Source organism: Athene cunicularia (assembly GCF_003259725.1).
Source record: "Athene cunicularia isolate RWA chromosome 1 unlocalized genomic scaffold, athCun1 chr1_part1, whole genome shotgun sequence".
Classification (NCBI taxonomy): Eukaryota; Metazoa; Chordata; class Aves; order Strigiformes; family Strigidae; genus Athene; species Athene cunicularia.
In genome coordinates, this window is record NW_020799091.1 from 103,539,926 (window position 1) to 103,561,381 (window position 21,456).

Genomic DNA, 21,456 nt, shown 5'->3' on the forward strand with positions numbered 1-21,456 from the left:
AGTTTACAAAACTTCCAGAAATACAATAAAAAAATTGAAGCAATATAAATTCTATAAATGTCATGAAAAGTACTGGCAATTTTCGAGTTCTCTCTAATTCAATAAGTTGTATTTGTAACTTCTAATAAAATAATTGAACTTTCAAATCATTATTTGAATGGGAAAGAGCAATGAAGAGCTTTGGCAAGTAAAACAGAATTTCCCGGTGAAGAGAACTAACTGGAAAGATAGATTTTCTGGGGCCTCAAATCTAAATTCAGAGTGAATTGCTTTAAGAAGTCAGTATCAGATACTCTAAAGGGAAGCAGGTCTAAAGAGAGAGCCACCATCTACATATGTACACAAAGTGTACAGGTGAACTTTGCACATGGAAAACTGAAGTTATTGCTTCTGCACAAAGAGACAGGAACTTAGTATGAAACATTCATATATTCAGACTGAAGTTACATGAATGCATGTGCTTTGATGTGACAGAATTTCTCTGTACTCTTACAGAAACACATTGTATATATTCTGTTGTTTGTACAATAAATAATAATTGCAAGCTTTATAGAAAGCACTCTGCTTGAACAGACTGTTTGGACAAGATGACTTTCATCAGTCCCTTCCAACCTCAACCATTCAGTGATTCTAAGTTTTGTTGAAAAAAAAAAAAAAAGGCAAGTTAGCACCTTTTTGTGTCTTTCTTCCCTTCCCCTCCTCTTTAGCAGTCACGAATTAAAGAAAAGATGAAACATAGATAATGTCACATAGCCTTTAAACTTTTACAGTCATTCACATTTTTAAGGAGAAAAAGCAGTGATATTAAACACTTTCCTATGTTCATAGGGTAGCACCTGGCAGGTACATTTGAATGGATGCGAATGAGTGTGCAGGGATATTATGCATAAGTTTGTCCTTTCTTTCAGGTCAGTCTAAAGCTAAACTATGAGCTGCTCTTGAGTTAAAGTAGTTGAAAGTGATGAGCTAGAGGATGAATTTGAAAATACTACACTGGGTAGTGGCAGAAAAAAAGAAAGCATAATGTTATTATCTTCTTGAACTTGCCCTGCTGTATGGACTCTTAGAAAGGCTGTCTAACCATGATGGGTATTTCTGCACTGCCTATGAATGTTGCCTTTGATTTTACATCTGATCTGGAACTTTTCCTAGAATCAAAGACTTACATAATGTATATACTTATTCAAAACCTCTAAAAAGATAGAAAACATAGATCTTAAAATTTAGTACCTACTGATGAGCAGCCAAACAATCATAATGTAGAACCAAAAAATTAAACAGTTGTACAAGGATTTATGCCAATTAATACTATAATGGTGGAAGGCCAAGACCATTGCTAGAACAAGCACTGCCAAGATAAAGATTGGGAGAGGGGAAAAAAAAAAGGATACACATTCAAACACATCATGAGAAAAAACAACAATGGCAAAATGAAAAGGACTACCAGAAATGTTATAGAATTCCAGACAGGTAACATGCATCTATAATACAGGTCCATCTCAGATATAAAAATGTATACAAATACTATACGGTCAGTTTTGGAGGCAGGGTATTGCAAATGCTGAAAGGAAGGTTCTTAATTTTAATCATTGCAATTACTCATTTGTTTCCAGATGCTTTGAAATGCATTTTTTTTTTTTTCCTTTGGGGATATGAGTACATTTAAATTTGTACATAATAAGTGGAAATAATTTGTCAACTAAAAAAGTCATTCCTCTTCTAAAAATAACTATGTCTGATATCTGTATTTCACTGCCTTTTAATGCTTTGCATTTTTTTTGTATTGAAAATGGATATATCTAAATTGTGGTATTTGTATAACTTTGCTAACTGCTTGTCCAAGCATCTTCTCCTTTATTCTGCCACAGGAAATGACCAATAGGTGTTTAAATGGAGCTGTTGTGTGCTCCAGCTTCTTTATTGTGGGTGATCAGAATGCAAGGACTGTGTGACACCGACCAAAACTTACAAAGTTACAGGTACCCAGAATAAACCCTATCTTGAGTCTCATGTACATAGCTTTTTTAGCGAGTATGGTATGATGCTGGAAGACTATATTCATTAGTAGATGAATCATTTCTTAGCTTTGTACAAGAGCTTCTGATTAGTAAGCATCCTATTCCTTACTGACATAAAAATTATGGCAAGCAGAAAGGAGTAAATAAGCAGGCATCACTCCCATCCTACTCAAACAAGTTCCAATAATTTGGCTGCCACAGTGAGAGCTGCATGAGCTGCTTTTAGCAACTTAAACCAACAAAACTTGGCTTTTGAGCCAGGTAAGTGCCCAGTAGCTACATGTCTACCTTCAAATGAAATAAACAAATCAATACAGTTGCAGCTTCAACTTTTAAAAAATTATTATTCTGTACAGCAGTTACTGGGGGAATGTATGATGCAAAAGAGACCATGCCAGTAAATAATATTCTTTTTTATCCTGTTCCTTAATATAAAAAAGATGTTAACATTTTCTTCCCCAGTGATTTGTCCTCTAACTTTCTGCTAGGACAGATACTGCTGAAGGGGAGTGTACAAGCACATGAGGATACGTGTTCTGTACTACACAAGCGAGTAATGTGTTCTGACACATATGCTTGACAGACAGCTTTGAAAAATAGGGGGACAGTATTAGTAATCCTGATGTAACTAACTAAAGAGAGGATTTCCTCTAACTTTCTTGTACCCATTAACGACACATCATCATTATCTACCATCTCAATGAAATCTGCAGTGGAGTTTCAATGGTTTCACTGGCAGTAAGAGGAGCCACAGGGAAGTGGCTGTATACCAGAGACAGTGACACACAGGAGGGATTGGGCGTTCAGAGTCAAGGGAGTCTGCAGTGTCACCAGGATTATCAATTATTGAGATAGGAGCTACTGAAATAACCATGTCTAAAATGGTATCTATCAGAAATATTATGCTTTTCTGATACTTATCCGAGTGAGGGGGCTTCTTTAATTATGGCAGTGATCCTCTTGTCAACAAGTTTTCTGAAATTACTTTTTTCCTCTAAATTTTACATCAAAATTTCTTTTATTATGACTTTTTCTGGGTACTGAGTAGGTAGGACTTGATTTCTGATTTATTCTTATGGCCCTTTACAGCAGTTTTCATATGAAGGTGTCTTAAGACATAAATGAAATAGCTAAATAAAACAAATGTAATAAAAATAGCAGCTCAAGTGTTTCTGTCAACGTCTTGTCTATGTACACTGAGGGTTAAGAGGGGAAAGGAAAGAATGTCATGTTAACTAGAAAAAGTGTGCTGGGTTGTGAAAATGTTATTTGGAGTCGTGGTTTATTATTTTTTAAGCAAAGTTTTAAGAACTTATTCCTGGGATCATCAAAATATCCTTTAGCAGCCTTCAGAAGTATTTCTAATTTGCCTAAAGAGTTATCAGGTAGCTACAGCTCCATCTTTCATCTATCTACGCAGTCACCATAGTAAAGGGTATTTTTTACCATTGCCTACTTCTATGGGAAGCCCTAGAGAAGGGCAGCCCTCCTGTACATTGAGAGGGGAAAGGTTGGGCAATGATGGCAGCTTTGTGGAGTTTGTGGCAACAGCTCTGCACCTTGCTTTTAGAAAGCCTTGGGGAAATGAGTACGATTCTGTGTCTCAGTTTCCTCCATTCAAACTGACAGCAGATTTACTGAACGTGTCTCCTGGAGGAATTTCTAAGAACCTGTGTACATTAATTAAGATTGACATAGATATTGAAAACATACACTTACATGTGGCTTTAGTACTGTTATTACATAAAAGGATAAATTATTTCAATTGCTTTATTTAGGAGAATTCAAAATCACACTGCACACATGACAGAGACCTTGAGATATTTTTGTATCTTTATACTGGGTGACAGCTGTAACCAGAGTACTGTAGTCAGGAGACCTGAAAAAAAGTCAGACTTGGGATTGTGTCTGGTTTGATAAAATATTATAGGTTTGAAAGCACTTTCTTTTAACTCTTTAAGACATGCATAAAAGCAGACACAACAGTTTTGAGAAGTATTATTTGGAATAATATTTTAAATGTATAACTATTTTATCACATTAGCTGCAAAAGGAGAATTTGGATATTATAGTTCAGCCAGTATACGGACCAAGATTTTACTTGAAACAGTTACACGGGTACAACTGCAAGTGTCAGCAGAGTTGCACTTGGTATAAAAGTGTTGTGTACCAATATAGTTTTTCCCAGTATTAAAACATCTACCTTTTGTGATGCCACTGTTTCAAGAAGGCAGATTAAATCAGTATGGATCAAGTGCTCAGGCTGTGTATTTATACAAACATTTTACATACTTGCTCCATTAGTGGAGTAGCATGGCAGCCATGGGTGGTCACCTAATATGAACCAAACTAAAAATTGAGAAATTCTAATTTTAATGATTTTTGTTTGTTTGTTTGGGTTTTTTGGGGGGAGGTTTGTGTGTTTTGTTTTGTTTGTTTGTTTTTATTTTATATTCACTATTGGATAAAACATTGAGGTTTACTGTTGAAACAAAAATATTGATCCATTAAAAAATCCATTCAGTTAGAAAATATATATTGTAGATAATACAAGAAAAACAGCACTTATCAGTAATAAGGAAAATACAGATAGAAATGCTTTAAGTCAGTTTTCTTTATTACAAAAATGAAGACAGAATTTGCATAAACTAAAATGAACTGAACAACAGATGAAAGATGCACAAAGTTACATACATTTCTTGACACTGGTTTTGGAAAGATGACGAGGGACATTACATTTACACTATGCACACATTCTTCAGGGAGAAAGCAGAGATATGAGCAAGTACTGCATGCATGAAAGAAATCAGTGGAGCAAAATGACAGTAAAATGTGAATGAGATGAAAAAAAATGTAATTGTTTCACAAATTAAACTAGTTTAAACCCAGATTTTTTTCTTGCCTTTCATACTTTTTTTTTTTTTTTTTTAAAAAAAAACAACACCTTACAGAAACTGCAGTGCTTGCAATATTTTTCACAAAAGTAGTTTTCAGTACATTGTATATATTTTCAAACGTAGTTCTGTTGGAAACATACACTCAGTAAGACTTACTTTGCTTATATTACAGCTCATTTAACATGTATTATAATTAAAGTGATATGAAAATATTCACTAGAAATTGCAAGTACAAAAATGTTAAATGTAAAATAAATATACAGAGCTATTAATAAGTTTATCATACAACACAATGTGACTATGGTGGCAGAATTACTACTACATTTTCCCAGGAATCTAGAATATATTTAAATGAAGAAAAATGGATATTCCTACCTCAGTTGCTTGATTTAGTTCTTGTATAACATCAAAACTGAACATAGCTCTCAAGCATACAGCTTCCATACACCTACTGTTTATAAACAGGAAAAGGAGCTAGATTCTCTACACTTGATATTTGACACCACTGGCTTTATTAGGATGTTTTCACTGGCATTAGAAGGAATAGAATTTTCCCTGTGAGTTTCCATCACTTATACATTATGTCCGATAAATGTGTACCAAAGGAAAAGTGAGATTCCTTATATGCCTGGAGAAAAGGGATGGATGAAGTACAATGTGATAAGCTCCAATGAGCTCTAGATGAAGCAGTTTTCAGTGATGTCATTACGGACCTCAGAAGCTACATTTGTCTTGATATACTTGAAAATACTTCCTAAAATATTTTTTTTTCCTTTTCTAAAAATCCTGGAAAAATGAGCAATTAGAAATCAACAACATATTGGACGATGGGTAGAAGACTGGAGACTATTAGCACAATGACAACAAGTATACAACATGTATATATGAGTATACAACAATGTATACATCTCCGTTACCTCTTTCAAAAAAAAAAAAAAAAAAAAAAAAAAAAAAGAAGAAGGGTTTTTTTAGGCTTATTTAGTTAACTTTACATTTGCATACACATGTGAGTGGAGCTATTAAAATTAGTGATGAGGTTTGCATACTGGAAAGATAATATATGGCTCAGGAATCCAGTTGAGTATTGGTCATACAGTTACTTATGCGATCAAACCACTATGTCTGTTTATCTTTTAAATATCTATTTTCATATACACATCATATTTTCTATGTCAGTGCTTGGCCTTATATTTTCATCACAAGATTAAATGGAATGATATTTTGTTGCTTGGTAATAATATGTTTTGTACACCTCATAAAACCACACAGATAGATATATTTTATTTCCAATGTATGTAGTATAGGTGTCTTTTTCAGGGCAATATTTTTCCTGTTTAGCTAGATAGCAATTTATATTCTAATTATTGTAATAAATGAAGGAACACATCTGAGGTTGTATTACATAAATACTTTGATTCATGAATAATTTGTAAATGTTAGGAACTTATCAAAACTCTGGAAACAAGGAAGACAACAAGTAAAATCTGATTAGGAAAGAAGCTAGCCTTAGATTCAAAAGGTTGTAAATTGAAACATTTAAAAAATACTGTTCCTTACAGATGTACTGCTATATCACAGAATAATCATTACCGCTTTCAAGTTTCTGTGCCACCAATTTGGATTTAAGGCATAAGATCAGCATAGAATATTTTAGGACTTCAGTCTTACAGACAGTTGAATACTAGCATTTCAAAATATATGACAATGTTGAAAAAATGGTAACATTTTACACTGTCAATCACAAGACCTAAAATCCCTTTTATAATTACTACATTTAAAGAACAAATTTACTTATCTAACATTTAAATACTAATGACAGCAGAATATTAAATTCAATATATGAAGACATATTTATCATTTTAATACAGTTTAAACCACAATTTTAAAGCTGTTCGGTCTTTACCTACCGATTATAATTTAATTTGCAAATGTCTCCTTTCAATTTTTCCTCATTCTCATCTGGAGGAAGACAGGATTTTAAAATCTTCTGTATCTTCCCACAGATTGTACAAAATATTTTAACATAATATTGCTCTCATTGTTTTTAAAGATAGGATTATGAAACTTTCTTAAAGAGAAATACAAACAAAACTGTATTAGTTATTCATCTCAGGAGATACATGACAACCTAAGGACATTATTATCTTCCTCTTTTTCTTTCTCATTACAGAGGTTTTGGGACACTGCCCAGAACTGTCTGGCTCTGCTGTCACAGAATCCCTATAATACTGGCTTAACTCATCCTCTTTGGACTTTGATGGGAAGAGTAGGGCCAAAAGAAAAGGATCATATTCAAAGTAACTGATAACCCCAAAAATGCATAATGCAGAACAGTATAACTTGGAGCAGACCTAAAATTTCTCTCATTTAACAGGGGAAATTTATGTAGTTTCCAGCTGAAGCTACTATCAGCTGGAAAAAGGATAAATGATCTGAATTTTTCTCTTTATCCCATTGGCATTGTGACACTGAGGATAAAAGCCAACTTGTCATTTATAATGTATATTTAGCTTCTAAAATTCCTCAAGGCTTTTCATTAGCTCTTTCACAATATGTTTGGAGAGTTCACAGTCAATCATTCTCTGTGCCCTAGTTCCTATCTTGTCTTCTTATATACTTATCTACAACGTTAGAATGACTTGCTGAGATAATAAATTTATAACTGGTAAAGAGGACTTCATATGTCTAATCAGAGTAGGAAAATTATGTAGAAATTTTCATTTTTCTACATTTATACATACCTGTAGTAGTCTTCAGTCTTGCTTTATTAAAAAAGTAAGAACAGAGACTAGTGTATGACAGATAAAATATGTAAGGAAATGTTTAGTAGAGCAGCTTTAAGGTTTCCAATTTTAGGAACTTAGGAAAATGCTTCAAAATAAGAGAATACCTTAATGACACCTTATTTTAATGTTTCATTCTATGAGATCATCCAAGTTTTTCTCAAGACCTTTTAATACAGTCACAGGTGCTTCCTAGCTGTGATTTGTTTCTGCAATTTGTTGGTATGAGTTTGTTTTGTTTTGTTTGTTTTGTTTTAATTTATTTTTGTTTTAATTTTATTTTTCATAAGAGCACTCTATCTCTTTAGTGTGCACAAGAGAAAATTCTGTTTCCTTATATGCAACCAGTCCCTATTTTACCATGGGATCAGAATGCAGAAGGGACATGACTGCAGACAGCCTCTCAAAAAAATCTACTACTCCCCTGGTCCAACAAGGAGCCTCAGAGTTTTGCACCACTGTGCTCCTGCAAATCAAGAAAGAACTCCTAGGAGCAGACTGAGGTGTGCTTGTGCAAGCAGCACACCCAGTGGACACCAAAGTATTCACGGCTGACCAGATGTGAACTGAAATTTTCAGAGGCTTAGAATGAGGCCAGACTTAGCCAGGGTTGGTTTTGTTTTCCCCTCAGGAATATAAGCAACATCTACATAATATACATTTGCCAAATGTCAGTTCTCTGATCATAAGTAGAGAGTAAGTAGATCCCTATCCTTCATCAATTATTGTCTGTAGGTTAAATAAGCACTTAAGCATTAAACAAATATTTTTATAAGAATCACACTTATAAAACTAAATAACAAATTCAGTGCATGTATTTATATTGTTTGTGCATAGAAACACAGGCTTTCACCCAAATGACTCTGACTGGGAACCCAAAGGTAGAACAGAAATTCTATTTCTTCACCATACTATGCCAGGCACATGTCAATATAATTAATTTCAGAGTAATGACATGGTATTAGGTTAAAGTGATTGAACACTGTGGCAAACAATGTGGATGAAATAGTGGCCCCACTTAACACAGTGAGAGATTTTCTGCAGATCACAATGAAGCCAACTTTTTTAGAACGGCATTTGCTTGAATTCAGCGATTTTGTTATGCTAAATATGTAGATTTTTTTTAAAAAAAAGTATTTCTATTAATAAATAGTCTTCAAATTTACACACATGCATTCTGAAGACACCTTACTTGTGACATAACCCAGTTTTCTAATATGATTGTTATATAACCCAGTTTTCTAATATGAGAAGAGGTTTTGTTATTGATGTTTTAAAGAATTCCAAGAATAAATTGTAACTGGCAAAACTGACCATAATCCCTATTTCTAAGAAATAAGAATATCCCTTACATGGGTGAAGATACATAAGTACTTAAACTTTACCACTTAATTTCAAAGTTATATGATAATGATATTAAACCCCAAAAGAAATTAATTATAAGGGGAAAAAATATCAACATATAATGTTAATTTATTATCTTTGTGATTTTTAGTAACTATCTGAAGAGAAGTATCTTTAAATAAATATTTAAAGCCTTCTTGGGTTATTCTGTATGCAACAGAGAAATCAATCATAAACTTAGTCAACTACATAAATTCTAAAATCAAATATATGCAGTAAAATGTCTATCTGGACTCCTGCTCTAAATTAACTTTTTTTCTGAAGTTTTGCATACACTCTTCTAGCTGCAGAGTTTGTAAGCCATTCCTTTAACATGTAAAATAGGGGATACTACATTTCCCATTCTTTTTAAAGGTCAAAATTGAGCCCCCCAGAGCTTCACGTCCAAAAACCAAATGCCATTAAATGGAATGTGGCAGTGTTACAGTCACAAGAAGTGAGTTTGGTGGGCAGGGACCTATTTTATGTTCTGAGGCCTGGCTGCAGAGAGGCACAGAAAAAGTATATGAAAAATATGAACTAAAGCAATTCATAGATTATAATTTAGGGAAGAAATGTTTGGTAAAATCCACTGGAAAATTCAAAACATCTATATTAAGCATAAAGTTTTAAGTACATCAGGGAAGGAGCTAGTATAAGCATAGCTCTGTGAAAAGGATTAATACAGAATCAAAATATTTTCGTGAAAGACCAACTGATGGTTCACCTGGAAAACCATGTGACTCACAATGGTAAGATCTATGCATAGATTTCTTATAATCAAAATATAGTTCAGAAAATAGAATCAAATCACATTAATCAAATTCAGTGAGTCACGTTCTCCAAGTTCTGTCATACAGAAGAGCCAAGCATCATCTGTTGAATTTGTCACAGAACTTACAAGGTTTCCAGAAAGCCAGATGAAGAATTTTGCATTCACAGACTGAAGTAATTACACTATCTAGGATCTTAACTACAAATGGAAAGTTTAGAAGAGCTATAAAAAAGGACAATTTTTTATATAGGCCTGTGTTTATTTTCCTGTAATTATAAAATTAAGAGGGAAATGAAGAAAACATATTGCTTGCCTTATCAACAGCATCAAAACATGCACCAGAAACTTATGACTACAATGAAAGAGAAATCAGCAGCATTCAGCTGCAGGGACTGGCCTCCATTTTCACGTCTAGTAGCTTCACAGCATCTATCTGTGTGGATAAGAATCATTACAGAAAAATCAAGAGCGTGAAAAAGAATTAAATTTGAGAAAAAAGTAAAAAAGTCGATGAAACATGAAAAATAAATTATCAAAAGGAGGAAAGTGACAGAAAGAAAAAAGAGAAAAAAAGAATTAATTTAATATTTACATTGTGCCAAAGACAATCACTTGAAAGATATTACTCTAATAGAAACATCAAATTTTGATTAAAGTGTGGATGAAATGGTAACCATTGAAGTGCTCTGGACAAATTTGGATAATAAAGTACTCCAATCATAGAAAAGGTGTACCTTAATAGCAGCAGCATGTGGTTCTCCACAGTAGCCAAAATGGTAAACTCTTTGGTCTAACTTTAAAAGAATTTATTTAAGCACTTAACCTGAAGTGTGCAACCAACTCTCTTATTTCTCCTCAAGATTCAAAATTATTCAGCCATGCCCAACCTAAGTACAATCTTTCATGTGTCTTCCATGCTGGAGATACTTGAAACTCAGGAAACTACAACGGAACATCTATCAAAAATACTGAATATTCGAAGCAACAATAAACAGCAGCCCATAGGCTGAAAGGAGAAAATGTAAAAAGACCCAGTTACAATATAATTACATAGAAAGAAGGTTCCCATCACGCCTGGAGATAAAGAAGAGATAAACTAGCTGCTGCTTCTTACTAAGTTTATCTTGTTCCTGAATTATTGTAGGGGAGCAGCACAGACCACTGTCCAAACCGTCATCAATAATGTGGACATAACTCCACTTGAATTATGAATGACCAATGAGATTAGCACATGCAGCAGGGTAATTAGATATAGACTTTTAAATTAGGGTGGGAACAAAACAAATTTGCTTTTCAAAACATGCAACTTCTTAGACATGCAAGTTCTCACAGTATGTCTGGATGCAATCCAGAGCAATATTTGAAGATTGCATATATATTTTTTCTATAATATTATTATTGAAAGTTCACTTGTTGGCAGATAAAACAGTCAAGTTTATGCATTACAGCGTATGTTTAAACATCTTAATCTCCTTGACTGGATATTAATGACTTTTTTTTTTTCAGATAAAGTGACATAGTAATTATATGGATAGTGACTAATATCAGTGTTATGCTACTGTTTCAAAAGAGACTTCAAAAGAAATTTAAATGTAGAAAATCTTGTGTAGTATGAGCAATAACCTTGGTTACATCTTAATTTATTTTAAAAAGTGAATTTTAAGAAATTGTAATTGAAGTACATGAAAAATGTTAAGCCCCCCATTTTTCATTTAAATTGTATTATATCAGTTCCTTATTATAATTATTTAAGCTTTAAAATAATTTATTTAATATTAAAATCAGTGTAGAGGATGATTTGTGACATCTTAGCACAAGTATATTGTGGTGTGCCTCTTATTCTAGAGAGCTCAGTCTGAAGAGAAAGGCAAGTGGTGGATAAATCATTATCTCCACAATTATGTGATCAAGACATGCAGAATTTAAGTGCTATCCAAAATCAAAGGATTTTTAGGTTTTAGGATTTTAATCTTTTAGATGTTTTTTGCAATGCACCTCAAATCTAGCTTAAATCACAGAGCTGTTGTTTTGTCAATATGTTCTGGTGGGAAATTTGCCTTTGGGATGTGGATGCATAAAGTTTAACCAATGCACTATCATCTTATAACACGAACGTCTCTGTTTTTTCACAAATATACATTTGAGTGTACGTAACTACCAAGTAGAAGAGACAGCAATATAAATAAACTAAGAGCTATTATGGACTTTACCCCATCCTCACACATATTTCTACTGTGGTGTTTTCAATGATACACATTTTAAAATAAATTATGACTGTTCAAGCTGTTCAAAATTCAAAACCAGTTCTTATTATTAAAACTTAAATAGTTTGGTCCTTATATTCATAGCAAAAAATCTTTGACATATTACAATTCCACAGTTATTTTAATAACACAGCTTTTAAATATTTTTTAGAGAATAAAGCTAACAATTTAATCTTTTAATTGGCACTTAGCGGTTTTTAAATTACAAAATAACATTATGCTAGCAATTACTTATAACAAATATTCTAGGTGAATAAGAGTACCATACTTGTAATGTGTGGCCTACCACTGCATTCCAACACAACATCTATGATGATTTCCTTTTTTTTTCCTCATAGCATTTAAAGAGATAAGCAAACTTAAATTCACGAAGTAAAAGAAAAAAAAAAAAATCAATTCCTATTAAAGAAGAAGTTCCATGAATACAGAGTAGTTTTTTGACTATTTTTTTTCCCACTGCTTTCTAGTATTCAACGCTAGTTAATTCCTGTGGCAGCTGTTTTGTAAGAATTACATTTCATGGGGGATTTTTTTTTTTTTTTTTTTAATTTTTTTTTTTTTTTTTCCTATGAACATCTCTGATGGTACTGGTATTTTAAGGATTTTTTTGACACTGATTCATATTAAATAAGTTCTAATAAGTACTAAATCAATTTTAGTAACTGATGTCTCTCTCTTTTCATGTAAAATCCATTAGTCATTGCAGGGAATGGAGCAAACACGGCTGTTTTTAGTCTACAGCAAGAACATGCCCTACCCACTTACACCAATGTTCATGTCCAAGATCTGATGAGAAATGGCTTTTACTTAAAAATTTCTAGTACTGGTTTTCAAAACAAAAGCGAATATGTTTTGTGGAGGCTGTAACATTTCTGAAGTTTTGGATATTAATTTATCAGATTGGTGTGATTTCTATTACCTCCTATTCTCAAACAATGAGATCTCAAAGATGCATTTAATCTCTCTATCCCCTTCAGAACTTCAGAAAATAAAATAATTATTCTTCCAATAAAACAATACATGCTGAAGACTTTGATTTAGACTTTTAGGTCAGAATTATGATCTCAAAAAATGTTGGACAAAAGTCTTCATTTTTCAAGTTCTGTTTGGAATAACAATATCCTTCAGCTTCTGAGAAAAGGATGCAGGTAACTTCATAAGAGTAATGCTGCAGCTCTTCCTTGCCTTGGGAATATGATCAGAACTGCAAGGATACTAATATCCTCAAACCTTTCCTTTTGACTGCTGCATTTTGTTCTTAATTTCAGATTTAACTAAAAACCTAACTACTAAAAGCTGTAGAGATAGACTAAGGAATCTTGTAATGCACAAAGTTGTGAAAAGAGGCACCCATTATGGTCTTAAAATTTCTGATCCTTAGAATGGAAATTTTGCCTTTGAAAATATCTTCAAACTCCTTCTGTGCTTTTTTTTTCCTCTTTCCTTCTTGGTTTAAATGTATTGTTGCTATCTAAGCTGGTGCAAGGATCACAAAGGTCAGAAAGTTACAAATATTTTTTCCCCAATAATTCTGATTGTTAAAAGTGTGAAAACTTCTACTACAATATTTCCTTACTAAGCTACAAAGAATTTTACTTCTATGCTCAAATACTTAAAAAAGTTTACAGGAATTTATTATTTTTTAAGCCTCTGTTCTCTGGTAAATTCAGTGAAATTGTCAAATGAATAAAAAATTTATTAGAATACACAAATTGATGGCTATTTGTGCAGGTATACATACACACATAGATGGACAAGCAGCGTGGTCACAAGCCATAGGTTGAAAATCAGGCCAAATGTTCTTCTTGAAGAAGCAGTACATAATACAATTATACAGTCTTTTTCTGGAGAAAAGGCAATTTAAAAGCCACAAGTAATGACTTTTAGTCCTGGCTCAAATAGCTACTGACAGCCTTTCTAGCTTTTTCTATGGAAGAAGAGTACAAAACAAGAAGATTACTACAAATCCCCACAATTCTCCTAATTTAACTTCTAATGATGCAACATAATTTTCCTAGAACTAAGAACAAGTACCAGAAGCCAATTGATGACATTACCCCATAGCTAACTCTGCCTCAGAAGGTTTCTCTGTTCTGAAATAATGCATTGTACCTGGATAGGGCTTCTCTTCAGCTGAGCTACATATGATCACTAATGACTAATTTTTGTTATCAGAAGTTCTGCAAAATGCTCAAGAGGGAATATCTGCAGTCTTTTCCTTGTTAACTACCTATAATTTTGTTGACTAAAGTTAAAAATATCTGCAAAAGCACATGGGTTACTCATTGTGTAGTGAGACAAAAAATAATCACAAATATAACTGAAACCCAGCCTGGCCTGAAGAATGTTGGTATTGCTACTGAAGTGAAAGTGAGAAAGGAAAATATCTTATGGGAAGAAAGGCTGTAAACAGAAACCTGGAAAATTAACGTAACAGAGATATCATTGCCTTTGGAAATCTAAGGTGCTGGAGATGTGAGGAAATTCTGGAGCAAGGATCAGGTCAGGGAATAGTTAAGAAAGCTGGACATACTTAAGTCCACCGGCTCTGATGGGATGTGCTCATGAGCACTGAGAAAGCTGTAATTGCAAGGCTATTCTCAATAATCTTTGAATTATCATGGACACTGGTAGAGGTCCCTGAGGAAGGGGGGAAGCAAAGATCACTTCTGTCTTTAAAAGGGGCAGGAAGGATAGTTCAGATATCTACAGGCCACTCAGCCTCACCTCAATCCCTGGGAAGGTGGTGGAGCAACTAGTCCTGGAAACTGTTTCTAGGCACATGAAGAACTACTGCATCAGAAATAGTCAGCATTGATTCACAAAGGCAAAGCCATGCTTGACCAAGGTAACCTGTTACCTTCTGTGATGAAATGACTGGCTTGGTAGATGAGGGCTCCTCTCAACTCTGCATATTGTGTACGTTGACTTCAGTAAGTCTTTTGATACTGAAGATCCTCATAGAGAAGTTGTTTATAGATGGGCTGGATAAGCAGACAGTAAGGTGGAATTGGAAACTGGCTGAATGGCTGGGCCCAGAGGGTACTGATAAATGATGTGAAGTCTAGTTAGAGACCAGTGACTAGCGGTATACCCAAGGGGTCAATACTGTGTCCAATCCCATTCAACATCATCAATGATTTGGATAATGAGGCAGAATGTACTCTCAACAACTTTGCTGATGAGACAAATCTCAGAGGAGAGATACATCAGATGGTTGTGCTGCCATCCAGAGCGACCTCAGGAGTCAGGAGTCTGAAGAAATGGACTGACAGGAACCTTATGAAGTTCAACAAGGGGATGTACTAAGTCCTGCCCCTGGGGAGAAACAACCCTGTACGGCTGAGGACTACCCAGCTGAAAAGCAATTTGCAGAAAAGGCCCTGGGGGTCCTGGTGGACACCAAGTTGAACATAAGCCAGCGATGTGCTCTTATGGCAAGGAAGGCTAATGGTAATGACAGCAGAAGCCTTGGTCGTGCAAGCATGCTTTTATGTGATACCCTGACCTTGAGGCTTGATTGTAATTGGGTAAAATCTAATTTCAAACAGATCTGAAATCTAAGGAAAATGCTTCAGAAGACACAAGAACCATTCCGATTGGAAGTTCATTCATAGTTACGATAAGTCAACAAATTTTACATACTTTTGTGGTGGGGTACAGAATAAGAATGAAGAATGCTGCTTTTTGGCTTCTCTTAGCTGACGCATTGACAAGGTAAAGTCAACCCTTCTAGAGAAAACGCAGGTTATGCCACTCTTCAGAGCTAGGGAGACTGTGCCCCAGGGAGTCTCTTGCAGCCCAAGGTCAAGGTTGAAGGGATGAGGGACACAAGGAGAGCACGTGAAGCAAGAAAGTCTGACGTTTGGCAGCAAGACATGACAGGAAGAGCAAGACATGACAGGAACAAAAACCTACCCCAGCTACACAGATGAGGATCATATAGAATCTATTTCTACACAAAAAAGTCAATAAATTGCTTGACTGAAAACAAATTTTTTTTAAAAGACTTGCCCTGATAGGAAATTGTGGGCATCAGGGAGACATATTTCTGGTTTTCTGTACTTAAGTAATATTCAGTGTCTAGATGAAAAAGTTCATTTTCGTAGCTTCTATTCTGATAAAACACTGTGTATAGCTCCAAAGCCCTATTTTGTCTATGTAATACATCAAAAAATACACATACACAAATTGAAATGCAAATATATACACACATACCTGAAGCACTGATAAGAGATATTTTTATTTTTCATTCACTTTGACATCACTGTGATATTTTTGTAAAAACTACTGATAAAAATCATGTTTGGCATGAAGAGTGTCATCCTTGCTGTGAATGACAATGAGAGGAAGTACCACGTATTAGGTTGTCTCTCTTTGCCTGTCACTGTATGATTTTAAGCATGGCAGACATGCATTGAACAGAAAGTAAATGAGATGCACAAGGGATTAAAACTTTTCAGGGATGTTAACAAAAAAATATTTCTGACAGTTCATGCAGTACTGCAAACTAAGAAAACCCCAAACAATCAATATCACAAAGTGAGAAAAATAGGTCTAAGGGGTTCTTATTATCCCCAAATGCTTTTCTCATTTTCCCACTATTGTCCCAAGTTATTAATTTAGAATAAAGAAGAAAAAGCTCACGAAAAAACACAACTTGCAGCCATTTTTAATGTATCTACTGGATTTACAGAGAACCAGCACTGACTGGATAAAAGCCTTTGGAAGATGGCACCTGCATAAACCTTCTGCCACTAATTTCTGAAAATATATCTAACACTCGCAGAAAGTATCCTCTTTTAAAAATTTCCGTTTTCTCTTCTTTTAAGGTTCATTTAATATAAAACCATAGATGTGTTTTTAGGCTGCAATAGTAATGGTTCAGAATGACAATTGATTTGGACGCTTGTGTACCAGCTGCACAGTACAAACATAGGATCCCTACATCTGCCCTGCTGAGGAAGGGTAAATGGACCCACATAAATCGGCTGTAGTTTCAGCTCTGGAAGCTGATGGAGTTTGGCAGTTCCCAGTGACACCTAGTCAAAGCGTTTGTTATGTCTGCAGAGGTAAGTCTGTGTTGTCCTAACACTGCTAAAGAGCTAAGGCACACTGCTCCTTTGAGAATAACCTTTTTTTCCTCACAGGGCTAGAAGAAGCTTAACACTATAGGGAAGCCAGAACAAAATTTTTTAAATATCATAAATCAGTACCTAATATCTGATAGACTTCACTCAGAGTCAAGCATTGTTAGAGTTGCACCTGCCTGCAAGTACTGCCAGTTAACATCCCTCTGAGATTCTGGAATACATAAAATACTACACTTAAGATTACACCACTCTTTCTTCAAAGCATGATTATTAAATACATGATCATATGCCTGAGGAAAATGTGAAATACAAAGATAGAATTGATGACTGCAAAAAATAGCTCAAAAAAGTAAGAAGTAAAATTAGATATACATAGATATAATATACAGTAAAGTATCACATAAATTAATATACTTATATATGCATTTATTTAAGGAAAGTGTTTTAAGAAGTTGGTTTACTGAGTATTTCTCAAAGTCAGTGCAAGGTTCCATTGGTACACCCTTCAGAAAACCTGGAAATTTTTATTTAAAGGATTACAAATTCTGAGGAACTAATCACAATTTTGAGTGATTCAGTGCATGGAGACCGTTATAGGCCTAAGAACAGAAATTACAAAATCAAATACATCTATAGTTGGAGGCTGTTGAGGCCAACCATGTGAAAATTTGAAGGAATGTCTCATTTATACACCTCACTGATGCCAGACAGCAATTTGCATCCTCAAGCTACTTCCTAGACCTAAAACTGTTAATGGAGGATCATCATATTGTGTTATTACAGAACCTGACTGCCAGCCAGGAGCTGGTACTTGCTCACATTTCCCTAGAAAGCAGGAGTTGTAGATTCAGTGCCTGACGGGGTTGTGTACTCATGTAGGTGGAGTTTTGGCTTTCAGCCCCTGCCCCCAGGGATTACTACTTCTGCCTTATATCAAATGGCTCTTGAAAACAGAAGCAGGTTCCTTCTGCAGCAATCAGAATCTAAGTTTCATTTCTTGTGACAACTCCCATTTCCCTGGTAAGCACCTATCAAAGGACAACACATGTATCCTTTCCTCCATCTCTCTGCAGCTCCCAGATTAATTGCATTAGCTTGCACAGATTTTCACCAGAATAGTATGTTAGGTATAGTTAACCAACATGATACTTAGGGGATCCTAAAATTCTCTTGGGATAAGTAATATCCATGAGATTCCATACACAGGATCTACAGATATCTAGTTTTTTAATTGCATTTAGAGCAAGACAGAAAGACTCAGTTCAGGTGAAGTGCCATAGGTCTGGGCATATATAGATTAAAACCTTCAGGAGTATTAGAAACTTCTAATAATTATTTAAATAATCCGGAAGTGAATCTTAGTCATCAGAAGCTGCTAAGCAAGTTCAGGATAGGTGAGGTAGATTTCTATCTAATTTCATTCTTGCTGTGTATGTCCTTCTTTGGACCTGGGTGTAGATGCCTAGGCTGCAAATAACTAAGCCTCAAAGCAGTGCATCATCTAAGTTGACTAACTGATATGAGAAAGAATTATTCTGTTCAAAGTTAAGTGTTTAATACACATTATCTATCAGGTTTTAAAAGAAGAGTTTCATACTTTTGCAATAATGTTATGTATTTAAAATATCACAATAGCAATAATATGCCATTTCAAAACCAAGATAACCATACTGACTTATGAACACAAATATTAATGTTCCACTGATTCTAAGTGTCTTTTGACATAATTTTAAAAATTGCCTACAGAATGTTCTTATGATGGGATTTTCACACTCTTTTCAGGCTTTGCAAAAACAGCTGTCAAGGAAACTGATTAGTTCCACAACTATAAGTGCAATAATGATTTATATAAAGGAGACCTCATGTTAAACAGTGTAACAGACTTCTTACAACTACTTAGAGGTTATAGGAGAGCACTGATAGGAAAAGGCCCCTAAATAGCTATAAAACTGTGTTCAGAGAAAAACCATCTATCTATATTCTAAACTAAATGAACTAAGCCGCTTTTTACTGGAATGTCCAGAGACCTCCTACGTTATCATTTATGGAAGCGTATTATGTTTCTCTCAGTTACAGCAGCTGTGGCACTACTCTGGAATACTTTAAACAATTATAACAGGTTAAAGTTAGATTGCATTGAAAAACAAGTAATATTTGTGTTTCAAATATATAAAATTAAAAAATGGCTTATTGCTTCCATTTACCTAAATAAGCTTTTATTTCTTTTTCTACTTGATAAATATTTTTATATCCTTGGGACAATAAGCTTTCCTACATTTCTTTTTCCCTTTTCTTTTTTGATCATGTAGTGAAATTTTATTTCTGAATGATGGCAATTCCAGAGCACTATGTTTAAAAACAAGTACACAGGGCCTACTGAGGCCCCGAATTTTGATCAAGATGCAAACCAACTCTCACTATTGCAATTCAAGTGCGTAAACCAAATATTTGTACTAGAACTGGATCTGAACCTATTTATGAATTACAAATGCACATTCCTTTCTATAAATGCAAGTAACAATGCCTCCACTATCAACAAATTGCTATGGAGTATTAAAAAACGTTGCAGAGATCTAGAGACATCTTCTCTGAAAATGTATTGGAAGAAAACTTTCAACAGACAGAAAATTTAAGTCAGTTATTTCAAACTTTTCCAATGACACACTAGTCCATGATTCATTTAATTGCCACTTTACTAATGCTAGTCAGACATTCAGATTAAAACACAAGTATTACATTTTAAGATACTGGCCATTATATTTATCTGTCATGATTTTAATTTAATTCTAATAATGTAATAGTTTAATATATGGCATACAGAAAATACTATGTTAGAGGATGTAGCACCTGATTTTAAAATGCTAGTGATGACTGATCCAATTTGGAATTTATTATTAAAGATATCACCTCACAATTTAGATAAAGAAGCTTGAAATCTTTTCCTCATATCACCTGCTTTACAAAAATTAAAATTACCCGTATTATATCAGAAATTTCCACTATATTTTAGGTTTATTCAGAATTAAATAATTTTGCAATGTTGCATCAAAAAATATCTTTACATTGGGAAGCATTAAAACTTGATAAATTAGCTACTGAAAAACACTCACTCTTAACTACTATGCTGTTTTCATTAAAAAAATTCCAAACCTTTGTATTTACAGACTTAAACATATAAACAGCATTTCTACAGATTTCAAAGCTTGTAAACAGGCCTTCTAGAAGGCTGTATGCTCACCATGTTAGGGTGAATCAGTAAGACGGTATCTAAACAATTTGAAGACTTAACCTAATCAGACACTAAAATAAGTACCTTTATTACATGTGTAGCTTGAAGCACCTGTAGAGATAGGACTGAAATCAAGAATTCTAACAACTAAGTTGCTTACAACAGACAAATAGGCAGCTTAAAAGTGTATAGCAGGTGTATCTTAAACACTGTATTTCTTGTTAATTGTTATCACAGTTGAAGATTCAATGTTTGTTCTGTACTTACAAATTACTTTATCACTAAGAGAAAAGTATGAAGCATGGTCCCATTTAAGGGTTTTGAATCCAAGTCTTTGCTGATAATAGAGTATGGGGACTTGGGCTTTGTCAGTTAAGGAAGACTTCAGTTACCTTATGTTCAACTACACACATTAGTGTACTATGAGTAGCAAAAAATTCAGAGATAAAACCACTCTAAAATTAGCTTACCTGTAATAATGTTGGGCTTTGGTGGCATGCTGAATTCATACAATGTTGGTTCAGAATAACCCAGTCTGTTGGCAGCTGTAATTTGTACTTCATAACCCATAGTCCACTGAAGGTGCTCTAAGATGATGTGGTCTCTACTGCCCTGCACTTTTTTCTCTAGCCACTGGTCTTCCTTATCTTTCTGTAAAGATGGGAATATTAGTTTAAATTGTCAAAAACCTCTTGCATTATTTGTCTAAACTGTATCTCTACATGATGCATGAAAAATATGGGGTTTCATTTAAAAAGGTTATGAACATTCAAATAACCTAATTCTGGAGTTCTGACTACTCAGGCTTTTTGTAATTTTGACCACTCCTAATCATATTTCCACAATGTGAATTTAGGGATATTGTAGGCAATCCCTTTTAACCTTTTGGCTTCAATTTATACTTTGTTCAAATACTGATGTTTATCTTGGGAAACTGCAGGATAATTATTTACAAATGCTTCTAAGAATAAATTCTGTAAAATGTTTACTTTGTATAAATGTTTCAATTACATT

General features: G+C 34.1%; 1 protein-coding gene across 1 annotated transcript in view; it reads right to left on the minus strand.

Annotated features, from left to right (window-relative positions):
- The window catches only part of NCAM2 (neural cell adhesion molecule 2), a 151,068-nt gene that overhangs the window by 21,771 nt on the left and 107,841 nt on the right, over positions 1-21,456 (minus strand). Inside the window, exon 14 of the mRNA XM_026846708.1 lies at positions 20,913-21,093. Within this exon, the coding sequence (XP_026702509.1) occupies positions 20,913-21,093 (181 nt within the window). The remainder of the gene's footprint in view (positions 1-20,912; positions 21,094-21,456) is intronic.